Below are 19,085 nucleotides of genomic sequence, written 5' to 3' on the forward strand. Positions count from 1 at the left end.
GTCAAACTAAGAAATATAAACTGCTCACTAGATTTAGACTGACTTGAAATGAAGTCATGATCGAAGATAAATAATATCAATAGCCCTTATGTTTTTATAATATAGTAATATCTCTATATGGAAGCCTAGCCTTGAAAGGAAGGCCTTGATTCAGGCCTTCATTTTGAAATATTAACTGTGAAATCACAAGTTTAACATAACTAGATATTACAGTAACTTTGTAAGACTAACATCTAACTTCAAAAGGTGAATGACTGATCTACATTATTATAGGGAATGTGCATCCTGGGAAGCCTCTAAACCAGTGAAATCAGAGGAAACCTCTCTCTACCCCGCCAAAGAAAATTAAATTCATTACCATAACAGATGCACTACAATTGATACTTTGTTGTTAAAAAGTAAAAAAGTTAAAAGTTTAAAAAGGCAGAGTTAATCTAGTTGGTATAGGAATTTTTAGCAAGTTGCAAGGTTATTCCCATTTGTAACCTTCTCTTGCTCCCACTTGAGAAAACCTGCAGGTTTTCTACCCTGTTAGTTTTCTACCCTGTTAGTTTTAAGTGGGAGGTACTTTCCCTCCTCTTCTTTGCTTCCCACTGAATTAGAAAGGTTTATACAGCCATGGCCTGCCTGATCAGTAAGCTTTTCCTTCAGTTGAAAACCAAATTTCCTTTGATTGGTCTTTATTTGAGACAACACCACTGACACTTAATCAGCAGTAAATCAACAATGAGGAGAACATTACTTCTAGTCTATTCTGTGCTCAGGAAAACTGTTAAGAACAGAAAAATCCGTTAAATGAGACAATGAGTCTGTTAAATGAGATTTAAGCAAAATTCTTGTTCCAGATTCCACTATAATGAAATATCCTAATAAAACTATTTCCATGACCCAAAATAAGTGTTTTGCAGCAGGGATAAGAATACTTTAACAATAAAAAAATCTAGTATCATAAATTTCAAACCTAATTTAACACTATTTATATTAAGTAGGATAACAGTTTTGGAATACTATACTTCAGATATTAAGCAGTAGTCCTTGTTAAGTATTCTTTACCTTTCCTTGTAATGAGAAATCAGGGAGTCATAAGTTCAGAAGAGCCATTAGACATTTGGACAATGTAAAATCCGAAGGTCCAAAAGAGGATACCCTCGGTAGAATCAAATCTAATATATAAATGTGTATGTATGTGTGTGTGTGTGTGTGTGTGACACACACACACACACACACACACGTATCAGTTTGTTACAGACACAACTGACAGATGGCCCAAATCAAAAATATATCCAGGGAATTATATGATGAAGTGAGATATTAGTATTATTTGAACCAAATATTCTATACATACCCTAAAGGAATGAAAAATAGAAAAAAAGGGCCCACATATTCCAAAATATTCATAGTAGTTTTGTTTGTGGTAGCAAAGAGCTAGAAATGAAGTTAGAAACTATTCAACTAGAGAATGGTTGAACAACTGGAAAACATAAAATAGAATATTACTGTGAATTAAGAAATGAGAAATATTAGGAATTCAAATATGCATCGTGTGATACAGAGGGAAATAAGCAAAATCAGAAGAACAATAGATACAGTTATAAAAAAAATGAAAAAAAAAAATACCACTAAAAGGAAGCCAAACTCTGAATAGTTGCCATGCCCATACAAGCTTCATCTGAGAAGAGAGGTAGGAGTCTACAGAAAGAATGCTGCATATACACTGTTAGATGCAAACCTTTTTAACATTTTTTTTGTATAGTTGCTTTAGTTTATGGAGAATGTGGGGAGGAGCTCTGTCTGAAAACAACATTTAAAATCAAAAGGTATCTTTAAAATATTCTCCATATGAAACAATCAAGTTGAAATCACTAAGAGTACTGTGTAAGGTGTTGTGAAGTAGGAATGTGAAAATTAGAAGGTATGAATGTGTCTATATAAAGCTTACAAAAAAGGGAAATTTGTAAGATCACAGGGGACGAGGAAAATTTGACAAAAAGAGTAAAGTGGAATATTGGGAGGGGTCAGCTCAATCTTTTAAGAGCTGCTTCAATGAATCCATAAACCCCTGGTACTTACTTCCTCTACAAGTATAGAATACAATCCACCCACTCCTACAAAATTTTACACAGAGGGTCTTTTTAGGGCCAGAAGATTGCCTGTAGAACTTTTAATTATATTGTTATCACTGGCTCTTGCTACATGAATAGACTTCTTCCTCTTCCAATCACACATGTCCTCCTTGAGGAGTCTTTTAATTTACTTCTTCTGCAGGTAAAGGCTGGAAACACAAAGCAGTTTCTACTAATACAAGGTACTCATTATTTTATTGACTAAATTTCAATCACAAATAATTATGATTTACATGATACTATAAAAGTTCATTATTCTCAGTTACATGAAGTCAATGCAAGTTAATTATTGTTTCAAAGACAAACTTTGTGATGGGGAGTGGTTTGGCATCACTGAAAGTGGTAATCAATTCCCCAAATATAATCTGGCTGTCTTTCTCCCCTTCAATTCTAGGTTTACCTCACTGTCCATTTACAGTGTTTGTCTAAGAACTATGAGGTACTCTTAGCAGAACCAGACTATATTTCATTTTAAGAATTTAAGATAATTCAAAGATGGCAAATAGATAATCGTCTAAGTGGGGCTGATGAAATTTTTAAAAGTTAACCTAGGGGCAGCTAGGTGGAACAGTGGATAGAGCACTGGCCCTGGAGTCAGGACAATGTGAGCTCAAATCTGGCCTCAGATATGTAATAATAATTACCTAGCTGTGTAATCTTGGGCAAATCACTTAACCTCACACTGCCTTGCAAAAAAAGCCAAAAACAACAAAAAAAATTAATCAGAAAGATGCCATGAAAGAAAGAAGAAGTGAAGATTTACATTGAGTTGCAAGATATTAGTTAAATGAAGGGGGAAGGGGGTGAGAGCAGCAAGGGAAAAGGAAGAGCTAGTAAGGGAAAAGGAAAAAATAAAATGTTGCTAATGATCACTTCCTCATCTTTAAAGTGAGACAAAAATGTGCCCTATAGTCAAGAGAAATATAGTTTATACAAAACTGATCAAAAAGACAGATTTTGCTGTATATATATAATAATAACAATAAAAATAATAAATTATATTTATATAATACTTTTAAAGTTTGCAGAGTGCTTTACATAAATTATTTCATTAAATGTGTAACAGATGAAAATGGAATGTGAAAATTCATAAGAGGAAACTTACCTTCCAAAATCACAAAGTTTTAGGACAGCTGTATCAGGATCAAGCAAGAGGTTCTGTGGTTTAATATCACGATGACAGATTCCAAAGGAATGGATATAGGCTAAACTTCGAAACAGTTGATACATGTACAACTGAAATAAATGAAAACAAGTGTTACATTCATTATATCAAAGATAGGATTATCCTTAATCAGTAAACAATAAAATAAGAAAAAAGTTTAAGAGAAGACTAGTTCCCGATTTTTTTCCTCTCTTAAATAATTAAATGCACAAACATTTCTTCAATTTCCACCTCAACAGTTTCCCTTGGTAAACACTCCTTGGAGGTTACAGTGACCCAGTACTCCCAGGATCTTCTGGACTGGGGCAAGATGTGAGACACTGGAAAATCTATATTAATGATTGTCACAACAATAATGAATCAGGGCTATAACATCACTATCATTACTGATAATTCTTGGAGATAACTGGGTTTTGTAACACTGAATACACCATGGGGGACTAACACTACAGAGCTGCGTTAGCCTGTAGGTATCACCTTATGAACTTAAATACTTGCCTGAAGGACAAAGAAAATAATTTATATGAAGAGATTATTTTCTCTTGAACCTCTTTGGTAGTACCCTTCAAGGACAGAGTCTCTATCTCATGCTTCCATCTCTCTGTCTTTTTTGTCACGTTACAGAGTATTTCCTTTTGAAAATAATCATCACTGAGATGACTAGAGTGAGCACCATCCTTAAATAGGCTCATATGGGATATAAGTGAATTTTGTAGCAGCTCATAGGCAAATGGAGTAAATCTTGACATCAATGCCCCTGCAGTTTTTAATTTCTCTGAAATGGTGTGATGCAGCAAAGATAAATTACTACATGGCTTTCAGTAGAGTTAATTTAGTAATCTGGTATCAAACTCCAAAGTGTGATGGTTATTAAAAGATCTTTAGAACATTATTTAATAAGGATAAGAGATTTAGGAAATTTTATTTCTAAACTCCAATGTTACAAAGGAAAGAATTATGGTAACACTGACTACATCATTCCTGTGAACTTCTGGAAGGCATCAAGGGTGTGCTGCTTATACCAATGTCATCAAGATTTTTACAATTTAGGTAATATTTAGTAAATAATAAAAAAATTATTATCTAAATCTTAAGTATATCTTTCATTAACAACCATTAAAAAAGGATTAGGATCCTCCTATTAAGAAACGAGCTCATGCATATTAGTTTGCTAAAATGATTATTTGACAATTCTGTCACACCAATTTCTTAAAAGCAGTGAAAATAATTAATGCAAGAATTCTAAAAGATTTTTATCTTGTCTAAAACTCTCCTAACAATGTTCAAAACAGGTTAGTTTCAAGAAGCCATTTACTTCATATAAATTTGTATCTAGTAGACCTATTCTATGTCCTAGATTTCCTTTCTCTTCACCTTTTGAATAGGAAAGAAAAAATACTTAACTTTAATTTAATTTTTTTCAATTCAGGTCGTCAAAAAAGAATTTTGAAATAAGGTAAGAAGCTTCCTACTCCAGTGCCTGGCTTTTCATTCATTCATTCACTCTCTCCACAAGCATGCATTAAACCCTTACTTTGTGGCAGGCCCCATGTTTTGGCAGTGGAGAGAAAAGATAAAACTGAAACAAAACCCTTCTCTTTAGGAAACATTCATTTAAAAGTAGTATGAATACAAATGAGCAAATACAAAATGCATAATATGACAAATAAATTCTTAGGATACAGAGAAAGAGCACTAGCAACTGAAGGGATTATACCAGAACTTATATAGCAACTGGCATTAGTCCTTCTTAAAACCACCAAGTTGTTCTTCATATACAGCACAGGTGGGGAACCTTTTTTTCTGCCAAGGGCCATTTGGATATTTAGAACATCATTTGTGAGCTATATATGGTCAAATGTTTAATTAATTCATCCCTAAAAGCTCCTGGATTTATTGAATTTTGAGTCGCATCTGAGGCTGCCAGCACCAGAGTTAAGGGCCTTACAAGGCTCAGAGGATGGACATTCCCCAACCCTGGGATACAGACCAGGATATACCCTGAGGTACAGATTTTTGATACTGTGAATAAGTAAATCTACATGGACAATGTCCATTTTGGTCTAGTCTTACACTACATTCTGTTCTAGTACATAGGATATGATAATGAAATAATTAAACCATAGGATAGTCATTACTTAGAAAAATTGACAAATGAAGCTAGAAGAACTTTAGATAACAAAAATGAGGTGCGTTCATGATTTCTAAAACTGTATAATTTTGTGTGAGACTTTTAGAGAGGAGGATGGGGCAAGGGAAGTTGATTTTTATGTCTATCTTTTAGTCATAAACTAGGATATAATTCCAATAAAGTGAATGCTGCTGTTTTAACCTTTGGATTAGAACCTCTGGATGCCAGAGAAAATTTTGAGCATAAAATTAAGCTTACTCAGTTTAAGTTCTTGCTATTCAAGACCATTATCTTGGAGTGGGAGAGGAAATTATAAATTTATTTAATTGATTTGGAGGGAGAAGAATCTCAGAACTGTCAATTCATTTCCAAAGCAGTTCACTGATACCTTAGTATCTCAGAGAGTTATCTGGGACATCTGGGGTACTGAAAGGTAAGTGACTTCCCTAAGGTCATCCTTTTAATATGTGTCAGATTCAGGCCTTGAATCTATTAACATTATCAATTTTAAGTGTATCTGAAAATGAAAATCCTGGGGATCCAAGTAATGGAGTAAGCTATGAATTTCAGAATACAGGGAAAAAAAACCAAAATCAGACAAAAATTCTACTCCCACTATAGTTGCCTGGGTATAGATAGTTCCTTTTATTTAATTTCTATATTACATTTAATTAATTTTTCTTTTCTAAAAATATAATAAGACTAGAAAAACTATAGTAGTGTTTAGCTTAACTTTTCAAATGACCAGTCTAAAAAAATCAGAAGTTCTATGTTAAGATAGTGTCATTTATGTACATTATAGTTTTGAATGTTATTTTATTTTTCCAACTACATACAAAGATAACTTTCAAAAGCTTTTGTAAGCTTTTGAGTTCCTTATTTTTCTACCTACCTTTTACCCTTCTCTCTCCCCATAACAGAGAGTAATTTGATATAGGCCATACATGTACAATCATGTTTAATATCATATTTCTATAATATTAGTTTTAAAGAGGCTTATAAACATCCTTAAAGAGCAAGCTGTCAAAATAAAGGAAAAATCATTTTAAAATTAGTTTCTATACTTTTATATTGAAAAAATTAGGATGAATATATTGTTTGCACCATAGATATGCAATATGATATAATTAATGTTAAAGGATAGCTATATAACCATAGGTAAGTTGAGAAAGGACATAGTATAGGAGAGAGAATGTGAGTTTGGAGTCTGGAAAAGCAGGGGTCTGATCCAACCTCACTTTCTTACTGTAGATTAAGTCATCTTTTTAGATGTTAGTTTCTTCTTTTTTTTAAAAAAAAAAAAACAACTGAGATAACCAGAGGACCTTTTTCATACCATATTAGTTATACAAGATAATGTATATAATAAGTGAGATAAAATATAAAGTTCTTTGTAAAATTTAAAGCTCTGTGTAAATGTGAGCTGTTACTACCACCACCATTATTAAGCTAATTATTTCCTCTGGCATTTTCTTTTCTATCTGAAAAATGAGGATAATAATAATTGGACAGTTTACTTGCAATGTTATGAAAAAAACACTCAGTAAACATATGCTAGAGAAATGTGAATAGTTGTGCTATTTAAAATGTGAGTAAATATGTGACTGCCAAAAATCATATTGCAGGAATCAAATGGGCTAGTTATAAAGTCTCTCTTTACTTTTAAACTTAGGCTGCAGGTATAATTCCAAATGGAATAGTTTAGGACAAGTAAATGCCACTGCCATATTCTTATTTTCAAATAGATGACAAATGGAAAGACTGCCAAAGTTGAAAAAATAAACTATGTCCTAGAACTAAAGTGCATTATCATATGCAAAGATTAAAATAAATTTTTTTATGCTATAAGAACTTTTAAAAGTTTCTTAAATACCTTAACATAGATCAAAGGGAGCGTCTGTTTGGCCCGACTATAGTGTCTGGCAACTCTGTACACTGTTTCAGGAACGTAGTCCAGCACCAGATTAAGATACACTTCATCTTTCTGAAAGATCAGAAAACCAAAATTAATAGTTATTTTAAAAAAGTCAAATAAATAAACATTACCACATCAAATACCATTGATTCAAATGATAAATTACTTAAATAACATATTATTTGAAATTTAATTATGGAAAATAATTTTCTACTTTTCTTGCAACAATCCTAAGCACTTAGCACAAAGACTAGCAATTAATACATTTTTATTGACTGATTAGCTGACTTTAAACAAAGGCAGGGATACTAACTGGGGAAATGCAAATTTCCAGGTTAGAAGCAACTAGAATATGAAATAGGGTATTGGTGGTGTGAGAAGAGACAGAGTAACAGACGGGAGAGATGCTGGGAAGGTAGAAATGGCAAAACCTGGCCACTGAGTAGGAACAAAACATCAAAAATGGCTCTAGGATTATGAAAGAGAGACTACAATTGAATTTACAGATCTAATAATCATATCCACAAATGATATCAACACCATGGAAGCTAATGTCAACCAGAGAAAGTATTCACAGAAAAGAAGTGAGTCTAGTACATTATCTTAGGAAACAAACATATTTAGAAATTATATACAGCTGATCCAGTAGAGACTGAGAAAAAAGAAAATTATTAAAAAAACCACAAACTCTAATTCAGAACAGACACAAGAATATATACAATGACATAAATAAGAACAATAAAAGGAAGATGAAAACTTTAAAATTATAATATCACACCTGTCCTAAGAGAGAGTTTTATTAAAAAAAGGAGATCCTCCTAGAATCACTGTAGACAGGGCAGAAAAAGAATGTGGATGCAGGACACTGCATATCCTATCAGACTCAAGGGTGTATTAATTGGTATTGCTGATGTTTACCTTTTGCTGAGGAGGGGAAAGGAGAAAGATAAATTTTAAAATGAACAATGATATAAAAAAAAAAACAAAATAAAGCCACAGAAAAGATAAATAAGGCATCAAGGTACACAGTTAAGTGTTAGGAGCAGAATTGTCCTTTTAGAATACCACTAATTAATTCCAGAACAAGTAGAAGCTGGACAGTAATTGCAAAAAACAATTCAAAATGTTGTATATATATATATATATATATATATATATATATATATATATATATATATATATATATATATATATATATATTTTTAAATCTATGATGGACAAAAGTAAAAGGAAGCTAGGACCCCAATGGTATGGGATGGGATAGAATGGAATGGAAAATAGAAAAACTAAAAGGTTAACCTACTCATTTCTCATTTTGGCATTGTTTTTTCTTTCCAAGAAAATGATCTTTGAACTGAAAAGGAGAGAAAATGTTAAGCTGAAAATGAAATCTGAAATAAATGAAGCCGTAATCAGACAAGTCATTACTATTTACAACTGTCTGGTGTAGTTGTGTAAGTGCTGTCTATGATCTTTGAAAGATACTGGAGAACAGAGGAGTTGGATTTGAGAAACAGGACTTTAAGAACAATGAAGGAGCATTTATTAAGTGCTAGAGAGGCAGCTAAGTCGTGCAGTGGATAAAGTAGTGGCTCTAGTCACTTCACCCTGAGTGTCTCACATCCAGAGTCATCCCCAGTCATCCTGATCCATATCTAGTCACTGGACCCAGATGATTCTGGAGGAGAAAGAGAGGATAGTGATTTTGCATAGCAATCCCTCACTCAAATTCAAGTCACAATCATATCATAGCATCATTTCCCTGTCACAGTCTTCTTTGTGAATGAAAGACAAAACGGAGCGGCTACGTGATGCAGTGGATAGAGCAGTGGCGCTGGAGTCAGGAGTACCTGGGTTCAAATCTGGCCTCAGACACTTAATAATTACCTAGCTATGTGGCCTTGGGCAAGGCACTTAATCCCATTTGCTTTGCAAAAAAAAACAACCCTTAAAAAAAGACAAAACAACAATTAAATACTTTCTATGTGCCAAGCACTATGCTATAAGCTGGGGTAAAAATACAAATAATAATAATATTCTCTAGGAGTAAAGTCCCCACTTTCAATGTCAATGAGCTTAACTTTTATTCTTAGAAAAATTCTAGAACTATTATTATTATGGTGATGGCTTATGATCCAGTGAAAAGTATCTGCTGATTAAATTATTCTGGAAAACAAGAATGATGCAAGAAAAGTCATTAAATATTGTCTTTGATACAATGATCCCAATACTAGGTTTATACCACAAAGAGTTCAAAAACATAAGGAATGACTGAACAATCTATGACTTACAAACTGTAATAGAATATTACTGAACTATGAAGAATTATACATGTAATTTATGAGAAAATATATATAAAATGATACAAAGTTTTTTAAAAAAAGGTAAATCCTAAGGAAATATAACCTTGATGTCAAAAATGGAAATGAAAATAATGAAAGGCAAAATCAATCAGGTCAAATACAATGAAAAGTGTTAGCTTCAAATTACTAAGATTAAAATACAATCATTCCCTTTCTTTTAAACAATAATTACAAAAATGACTTTGATGTCAGTGACCTTGTGTTTAACTCATCGAAGTTTTTTGAGAAGAAACTAATTACAGTCAAAATAAAAAAAATATGCTTTCCATAAAAGGTTTGTATATTAATGCTAGTACCCTCCTATGAGATTACCTCTATTTCAGCACACATATAGAACACATATGTGTAATATCTGTCTGTATATACATCTACTATGTATATAGTTGTTTGCATGTTCTCTCGCTCATTAGAATGTGCACTTATTTGAAAGCAGGGGACTATCCTGTTTAGGTATTCTTAGGTTTTTTGGCACATACTAAGTACTAATGATGACTGACCACCTCTGAGACATATATACATATCTCTATTTCTATTTACAAAGGTATTTAAATAAATCACAATAGATAACCCGATATTTTTTTGGGCAAAAGAACTAGATCAACTGACAGAAGAAATATTAATACTTTGCTTTAATATTTGTGAATGGGCAAGATGATAGGATAGTCAAGTAGATTTATAACTCAATGAATGACCAAAGGCAATGCATATTCATTAATTGCTGTTAAGTTAAATGGAGGTAATTATATAAAGGAGAAATCCAGATGAATCTGACCTTGCCCCTGAATGGTAAATACTTTAATCCAAGACTTGAGTGAAAGCATGATGGCACACATGTCAAATGAAGAGATTACAGGAAGTTGAGAATAATAGTAAAGTAGAACACATGCTAGAAGACAGAGACTTGATAAAAAAATCAACAAGAGCCAAAAAGATTGCTACAGGCTGTGACAAATCAAATAAAATGAAATAAACTTAAGGGCAAAATTCCATTTTTGTGTTCAAAAGAAAGAATTCACAAATATAAGATGGGAAAATTATGGCTAAGATTTCCTTTAAAAAAATGTGAGGGGCGCCTAGGTGGTGCAGTGGCTAGAGCACTGGCCCTGGAGTCAGGAGTACCTGAGTTCAAATCTGGCTTCAGACACTTAATAATTACTTAGCTGTGTGGCCTTGGGCAAGCCACTTAACCCCATTTGCCTTGCAAAAACCTAAAAAAAAAAAAATTGGGAGCACTGAAGACTGCAAGTTTAATATAATTCATTCAATAACAAAACATGGCAGCACCCCCCCCATGCTAACTTTGAAAAAAAATTACTGGGAGATTTATGTTCAGAATGAGGAAGGTATGGTGCCCCTGGGTCAGACAATTGGCTTACTATGCTATATTCAGTTGTAGAAGGTTTAGGAAAGGTAAAAGCTAGAATCTTTGTAGAAGAGGATGATTAGGATAATAAAAAGGACTATAAAATATAAAAAAGGGGATCAATCACAGGAAGTAGAAGGACTTTAGTTTGGAAAAGAGACAAATGGAATATGATAGCTCTGTTTCAGAATATGAAGAACTGAATTCTTCTAAGAAGGAATCGAGTCTGGACAAAATTAGAAATAAAAAGTAGATTTTTAGAGGGAAAAAACTCATTTTAGCTTGATGTGTGTATGCATGTGTTGGGGGGGGGGATGGAGGGGACAGTTTCCCAATTAATGGCAATTCAAAAGTAGGATGCCTTCACATTATAGGTCTTAAAACACAGACTCAGCAATCATTTGGAGAATGTTAAGCTCCTAGCAATGGGCACTTCATTAATTCTATTTGTATTCTTAGAGCTTTGCCCAGGGCCTGGCACATAGCAGGTGTTTCATAAATATCTGTCGGCTGGCAAGGTAATAGTTTTGATCTGGAAAGAATCGTGTTGGTACAAGAGGGATTTTTGATCAGGTCTGAATTAGACAAAATTATTCAACAAGATTTATTAAGCATCTAATAAATGTGCCAGACCCTGTGGAAGGAAATAAGAACACAAATACAAGGAGTCAGACTGTCTTCAGGGAGCACATATTTTATTACAGAGAACCCAGTTCTTAGATTCTCCTAACACAAATTCATTCATGAAAAAAATGTACCATGGGAATTCACAAGGAGAAGACACAAAGAAGCTTATAAGGAGGAGGTGGCACTGAAGTGAGTAGGATATCACTGATGTAGATGTGGAGACAGGGCATTCCCAAACACAAAAAATTGTAAAAGTAAATGGAGGCAGACACTAAAAGAAAATAACAAACTAGAAAAGATGGGTTTATTTAGAGCATATCACACAACTTATCTTAATATAGCATTTTCCTAATAGCTCTGACAAAGTTAGTAAAAGTGCTTTTTTTCCTTCTTCTTACTCCAATGAAAATTTATTCATGCTCTTTCCTTTTGTGTCATTCATTTTTGGATATAGCATGTCTGCCCCAACCCAGATACCAAATGAGTCTTCCCTTAAAACAAGACACAGCAGCTAAGTAAAAACATCTGGTATACATTACTGAGGAAAGACAATGACAAGCTGTAACATGTCTAGAAGGAGATAACTAGGATGGTAAAAAGACTGCAAAACATGATGTACTCAAATCAATTAAAGAGATGAAGGATACTTAGTTTGGGTAACAGAATCTGTTCTTGACTCCCGGTCCCTCCCAATCCTTGGGGACTACCTAGCTGTTGCTGTTCAGTTTCAGTTAGTTCCACTCTTCATGACTCCAATTAGGGTTTTCTTGGCAAAGCTACTGGAATAGTTTGACATTTCTTTCTCCAGCTTATTTAATCAAAGAAAAAACTGAGGCAAACAAGGTTAAATGGCTCATCCAGAAAAATTGGGAAGATAATATATAGGCTAGGATAGTAATTTTATGATTATATTTTTAAGTTTCATCTTACTTTTTTAAACAAATATCTCATTAAAAATGTCTTTAAAATTATGTACGATGAAAAAAATGACTTATTATTAAGTGTCCAAGGCCAAATTTGAACTCATGAAGAGTAGGCCCAAGCTATCTACAGTAGCACTTAATCAACTATCTTAGAGTAAGATGATAAGCAAAGAAGAGATAGGAACACTACTTGAAATAGGTGATAAAATGTTAACATATATCAGTGAGAAAAGTAAAACAACTAAATTCCTATTTCTTCATTTTTTCCTCTCATAAAATTAAAATTCTTTCAGCCTAGAAACTAAAGAGCAAGGTCAAAACAGATAGTAAGCCTCTTTACAAAAGTTTGGCAATCTAGAAGACAACCCATTATATTTGAGTTACTAAAAAGATGTGAAAGCAGAATAATACAGAAGAAAGAACACTTTGTGTAAGCAATGAGAAGACATGAGTTGGACTTCCTGACCTTACCTAAATCATTCTTTATTGAATTGTAAATTTTCTTTTTGAAAAATGAGGGGGGGGGGGTGCTAGGTGGCACAGTGGCTTGAGCACTGGCCCTGGAGTTAGGAGTATCTGAGTTCAAGTCCGGCCTCAGACTCTTAAGAATTACCTAGCTGTGTGGCCTTGGGCAAGCCACTTAGCCCTGTTGCTTTCAAAAAAAAAAAATGAGAGAACAGCTCTAAAATCTCTTTCAAAATTCTGTAATACTGTGATTATTATCTAGTGATCACTGTTGTAAAATCTCTGAGAGATAATGAACAAGATAAATATGCCAGAAGGTGAGCAAATGTTATATCAATCTTCAAAAAGGAGAAAATGACTTAGTATAAAAAATACAGACCAGTAAGTTTTGTGCAGCTCACTGGAAAATTTTTTCCAAATGAAGTTAGACAGATGATTTGTGAGCAAAGAAAATAAAGTGATCACTAGGAGTCTTAATGAAAATATTGAGTAAGCCATGCTAAATTAATCTAATTTGCTTTTTTTTTTGATAGTGTAAGTAGACCCACAAATTGAGAGAATATTGTACATAGTGTATTTTTCTGTTAAATTTTACTGTAATCATTGTATCTCTATATACAAAGCAGAAAAAAACAAAGGCTATTTAATTCATTAAGTAGATTTGTAAGTGAGTATGATTATATCTGTAAATTTGGAAGATCTATACTGGAATGCTACAGGGTTCTGTCTTTGGCCCTCCCTAATAAAACTTGTTTTTTGAAAACTTCATTCAAGACAAAAGAGGCATGTTTATCAGACTAACAAATGAAACAAAGAAGAGATTGCTAAAATGATTTATTATGGAATCAGAATATAAATAATTTAATCTACAGTGATGGAGATGAAATCAATAAAACAGTTCATATGAAAAAGTCCTCAAGAGGCTGAGACTGATCATACACTCAATAATAGCCGATGAATAAATGAATGAAATGTATTTAGTAGGTGATTACTATATGCCAAGAAATGAGAGGCACACATAAGATCTATCCAGAGATGAACTGTAATCTTATAAGGCAAAGCACTACTAGATGAGGGACCCAGGAAAGGGTCTTTGGAGAGACCTAAACCTTGAAAGTCATGGAAAGCAAGAAGTGGAGGAGAGCAAGGCAGAACATCCCAGGACAGGATGGGGGAGTCATTGCAAAAGCATGGAGATGGGAGATGGGAGATGGGAGATGGAGGGCTATGTTCAAGGAACTCCAAATAGGATAGTATAGCTGAATGTCAATAACACTGAAAGGAGGAAGTGATGAGAAAAGTAAGGGCTGATTAACTGTTGTGAAGAGTTTTAAATGCTCAACAGAGGAATATATATTTGATCATAATGGTAACAGAGAACCACTGGAGTTTACTGGGGTAGGGAGGCAAGATAGTGACCCACATCTAGCTGCACTAATCTTTATATAATTAGGGTAGTCAGGTGACACAGTGAATAGAGTGCTAGTGCTAGTGAATAGAGAGCCAAGTTCAAATCTGCTCTCAATGATGCGTAGTGGCTGTGTGACCTTGAGCAAATCACTTAACCTTGAGTGCCCCATATCCAGGGCCATCTCCAGTCGTCCTGATTCATATCTGGCCACTGGACCCAGATAGTTCTGTAAGAGAAAATAAGACTGGAGACTTAGCACAACACCTCCTCACTCAAATCTAATTCATGTGATTGTCATGACAATCCTCCCGTATTTCATGGTCTTTGAGAATGAAGGACAAGCAAAAAACAATTTTCATGATGCCAAGTATAATGCTGCTCAAAAATTTACTGCCTCTAGAATTAAATTCAAAGCCCTTACTATAATATTTAAAATTCTCTATAAACTGGCTTATACTATTTTTAAGCTTTACTTCCTTTAATTAATTTTCAAGCATTCTATGCTTTAATGTAAACAGAATTGTTCACTGATCCCATGTTCTACTTTTTACTTCTCAATATTCATGATATATCATCAGTTTATTCTAGAAACATGATATATCAACATCTCTACCTGGAGAAATTAATCCCAGCTATGCATATCTTTCTATCTCTTATTGTTTCACCACCTTTAAGTCTCATAGTCATCTTAAATTCACATATATCTACAAGAATATTGATCTTTTTCCATAAACCCATTCCTTCTCCAAACTTCCCAGTTTATGTCATTCTTGTAGGCACCCAGATTCACAGTCTTCCTTAACTCTTCCCTCTCATTTAGAATGTGCAGTCAAGTCTCAACAATTCAGCCTCCCCACAATATCTTTTATATCAGTCCTGTTCTACTTACTTCATATCTTCATCACTACTTGCCTGAACTACTGCACTTGATAAACTGGTTCTACTACATCCAGCTTCTCTGCACTTCACACAGGCACCATATTTATATAGCTAAAAAGTACCTTTCTGACCACTTACACACTTCCCTAATAAAGAAAAATTCCTTCTTTAAAAAGTAGCTCCTTTTCATCTCTAAAATTAAAAACAAACTAAAAAAATTTAAGTTCTTCATATTCTATCTTCAATTTTTTTTTCCAGTTTTGCTACAAATCACTCCATTTGCTCCAGATAAACTGGCTTATGTGTAATTTCCTCTAAAGGGCATTTCATCTCCCACTCACGCCTTGCATGGGCTGTACCCTTAAATATAAAATCTTTTCCTTCCTAATGATTGTCCACTAGAATGCCTAGCTCTTCTTAAGGATCAAGTCTCATTGCTTCCAGAGATTTTTGTGAGTAATCTGGTTGTTAGTCTCTGCCCTCCCCTAAAACAAACAAACAAACAAACAAACAAAACCTTTTAATATAAACCAAATTTGTTTATTTGTAAATATGTGGAAAACTTTCCCTAACCCCCAGGCTGCTAATAGAATGTAAGCTCAGGAAGAGTAAAAACCATATCCTTTGTGTGTGTGTGTGTGTGTGTGTGTGTGTGTGTGTGTGTGTGTGTGTGTCCGTCCGTCCCTGGGATCTAGCAGTGCTTATGCATAGGTGTTTAATCAATCTTTGATTTTATTTCAAAAACATCTCCTTCATAAGATCTACTTCTACCTCCAACCCCTAAGTGCTTCTCTACTTCTTCCCATTTTCTTAAAGTACTTCTGAATTTCAATACTTACCTTTTTAATATTTCATTTGTGTTTGTGTGTGTATGTAAAATGGCATCTCCACTACTTCCAATCTTATTAAAATAAAACCTACCAGAACAGAGACTGTAATTTTTCATTTCTGTATTCTTTCTACCTTTATCTTAATAATATGACTGAAATGAATATTGAGCATTGTCTCCTTAATCCTATTTATTTTATTTCATTCATTTAATTATTATTAAGACACACTGTTCTAGGTGTTTCCCCTCCACATGGGCTACTTCTTTCAGACCAAGTTCTTGGAAAGTCAAACACTTTCTGGATAAACTTTTACAAGACTGCACACTTATATATTCCTATTACTCAGAGTTGACTATTACAGCTAAATCTATAATCAAGAACTTCTGAAATTCTTTATATTTATATATATATTTTTTAACTTTAGTCCATCTCTAAAAACAACTATTCTGTTGGGAACCTCTTGGATAAAAATTGGGTTTAAATTATGAACATAAACATCAGTAAACATTTTGATAATTAAGGAACAGGCCTTAAGGCTTTTATATGAAACTGTAACCTTGTTACATAGTTTTCACAAAATTTCCCAATTGACTTTTTTAATTTTGTAACTAAATTTTTTCAATTTAATTTAAATTCAAAATTTAAAATATCCACAATTTTCTCTCTCCCTTCTGACCTACCCCCACTCCTTGAGAAAGCAAATAATATTAATTGCATGAATGGAGTCATGCAAAACATATCATAACAGTCATTTTATTAAATAAACCAAGAAAAAGAAAGAAAATGAAAAGGTATGCTTCAATTTACATTGAGAGCTCATCACATCTCTCTCTGGAGGTGGATAGCATTTTTCATGATGAGTCCTTTGGAACTGCTTTGGATCACTGTCTTGATCATATTAGCTAAATCTTTCACAGTTGATAATCATTTCTATCAGTTTAACTAAGATTTCCTGAATTTGAAAATATCATGTTTATCATTTTAGCACAAGAATTATTTTATCACAATCATATACCACACAATTTGTCCAACCATTCCAATAAATGAGTCTCCTCTCAATTTTCAATTCTTTACCAATACAAAAAAGAGTTACTATAAATAATTTCAAGCAAAGAGTTCCTTTTGCCTTATCTTTGATTTCTTTGGGTCATAGGGTATACAGTTTTATAGTCCTTTGGAAATAGTTCTAAGTTGTTCTCCAGGACAGTTGAGTCAGTTCACAACTCCACCAACAGCGCATTTAGTGTCCCAATTTTTCTTCATCCCCTCCAGCATGTCTCATTCTACTTTTCTGTCATGTCAATCACCTGAAGAGAATAGGTGGCATCTCAGAGTTATTTTATCGTAAATAATGACTTGGAGCATTTATGTGATTAGTGATAGTTTTGATTTCTTCTTCTGAAAACTATTCGTAGACTTTGACTATCAATTGGGGAACAGCTCTTATTTTTTTTAAAAAACAAATTTGATTCAGTTCCTAAATGCTTGAGAAGTAAGACCTTAATCAGAAAAAAATTACTTTAAAAATACTACCTGCAACCTTGACTTCCCCACACTGCTTTCCTTCCAATTTTGACTACATTGGTCTTGTTTGTGCAAAACCTTTTATATTTCACATGATCAAAACTTTACTATCTCTTGTTTCATCATAAATTCTTTCCCCTATCCATAGATCTGATGATTATATTTTCCCAAGCTCCCTTATTTTAACTTAGGCTGTCCAACCTTACTTTTAAAAGTTTTTAACTGAAACAATAGATTAATGATTTGCCATTTTAGTAAGAACTCTGCAGTAGCTCTGCTTTGTTTACTCAAGCATTTAGTAATCCACAGGGGTCCACATTTTGGACAGTCTTAGGACATCACTCTTTATATCTAAATGGGGTATCCATCTTGACCTTATTATAGCTTCTGACAAACTGTTTTCCATTTTGTTAAATGGTCACTTCTTGCTTTCAAAGCATGGCTATTTGAGTTTATCACACACACACACACACACACACACAAGATTAGTATTGAACCTAATCTATTCCACTGATCCACCACTCTATTTGCTGCTTTATAATATAATTTGAAATTTGGTTCTTTTAAGTCACCATCCTAAACATTTTTTCCCCATTCATTCCCTTAACCTTTGGTTCTTTCAGAAGAATCTTAATACTATTTTTTCTAGTCTTATAAAATAAGTACTTGATAGTTTGATTGGTATGGCACTGAATAAGAAAATTAACTTAGAACTGTCATTTTTATTATAATATATATAATGCCCATGAGCAATTAATATTTCTCCAATTATTTAGATCTGTCTTCACTAGATAAAAGAAATTTATACATAAATATAAAGTTATATTTATATAATCTCTGGGTCTGTTTTGGCAGGTAGATTCTCAAGTATTTTATATTAACTCTCAGTATTTTGAACAGAATTTCTCTTTCTTCCTGTTGGGTTTTGCTGGTAATAAATAAAAATGTTGATGAATTATGAGGGTTTGTTTAATATTCTTTAACTCTGCTAAAATTGTTGTTTCAAATGGTATTTTAGCAGACTCTTTAAAGTTCTCTAGGTATGGCATCATATCATCTTAGTTTGTTTTTAAGTGAATATTAAATATAAAACTGCCCAGATTGTTTTTGTGTTGTTCTGAACTTCTTTCTACTTCCTCTAGTATAATTAAATGCATCAATGATATTCTTTATATCTTTTTTTATTCATCAAACTTATTACTCAACTCCCTCCTTCTGCAAATACAAGTTAGTCATAACTAACAAGTATAGGAAATAAATGAACAAATTGGCTACATCTGAAAACAGGTGAATCTTTCTGCAACTTTAGTCCATCACATTTCTGCTACAAAAGGAAAGTATGTATGGTTAATCAACAGGCTTTGGA

At 33.2% G+C, this 19,085-nt stretch overlaps 1 protein-coding gene across 5 annotated transcripts in view; it reads right to left on the reverse strand.

Annotated features, from left to right (window-relative positions):
* The window catches only part of GSK3B (glycogen synthase kinase 3 beta), a 288,812-nt gene that overhangs the window by 123,892 nt on the left and 145,835 nt on the right, over positions 1-19,085 (reverse strand). For all 5 annotated transcript variants that reach the window (XR_012474092.1, XM_074214590.1, XM_074214593.1 and 2 more), the window contains exons 4-5: positions 7,293-7,403; positions 3,229-3,359 (exon numbers count right to left, since the gene is read on the reverse strand). Coding sequence is in view for 4 of the 5 variants with exons in the window: in XM_074214590.1 (XP_074070691.1) it covers positions 3,229-3,359; positions 7,293-7,403 (242 nt within the window). In the remaining variant the exon portion in view is untranslated. The remainder of the gene's footprint in view (positions 1-3,228; positions 3,360-7,292; positions 7,404-19,085) is intronic.

Source organism: Macrotis lagotis, chromosome 1, assembly GCF_037893015.1.
Source record: "Macrotis lagotis isolate mMagLag1 chromosome 1, bilby.v1.9.chrom.fasta, whole genome shotgun sequence".
NCBI classification, from domain to species: domain Eukaryota; kingdom Metazoa; phylum Chordata; class Mammalia; order Peramelemorphia; family Peramelidae; genus Macrotis; species Macrotis lagotis.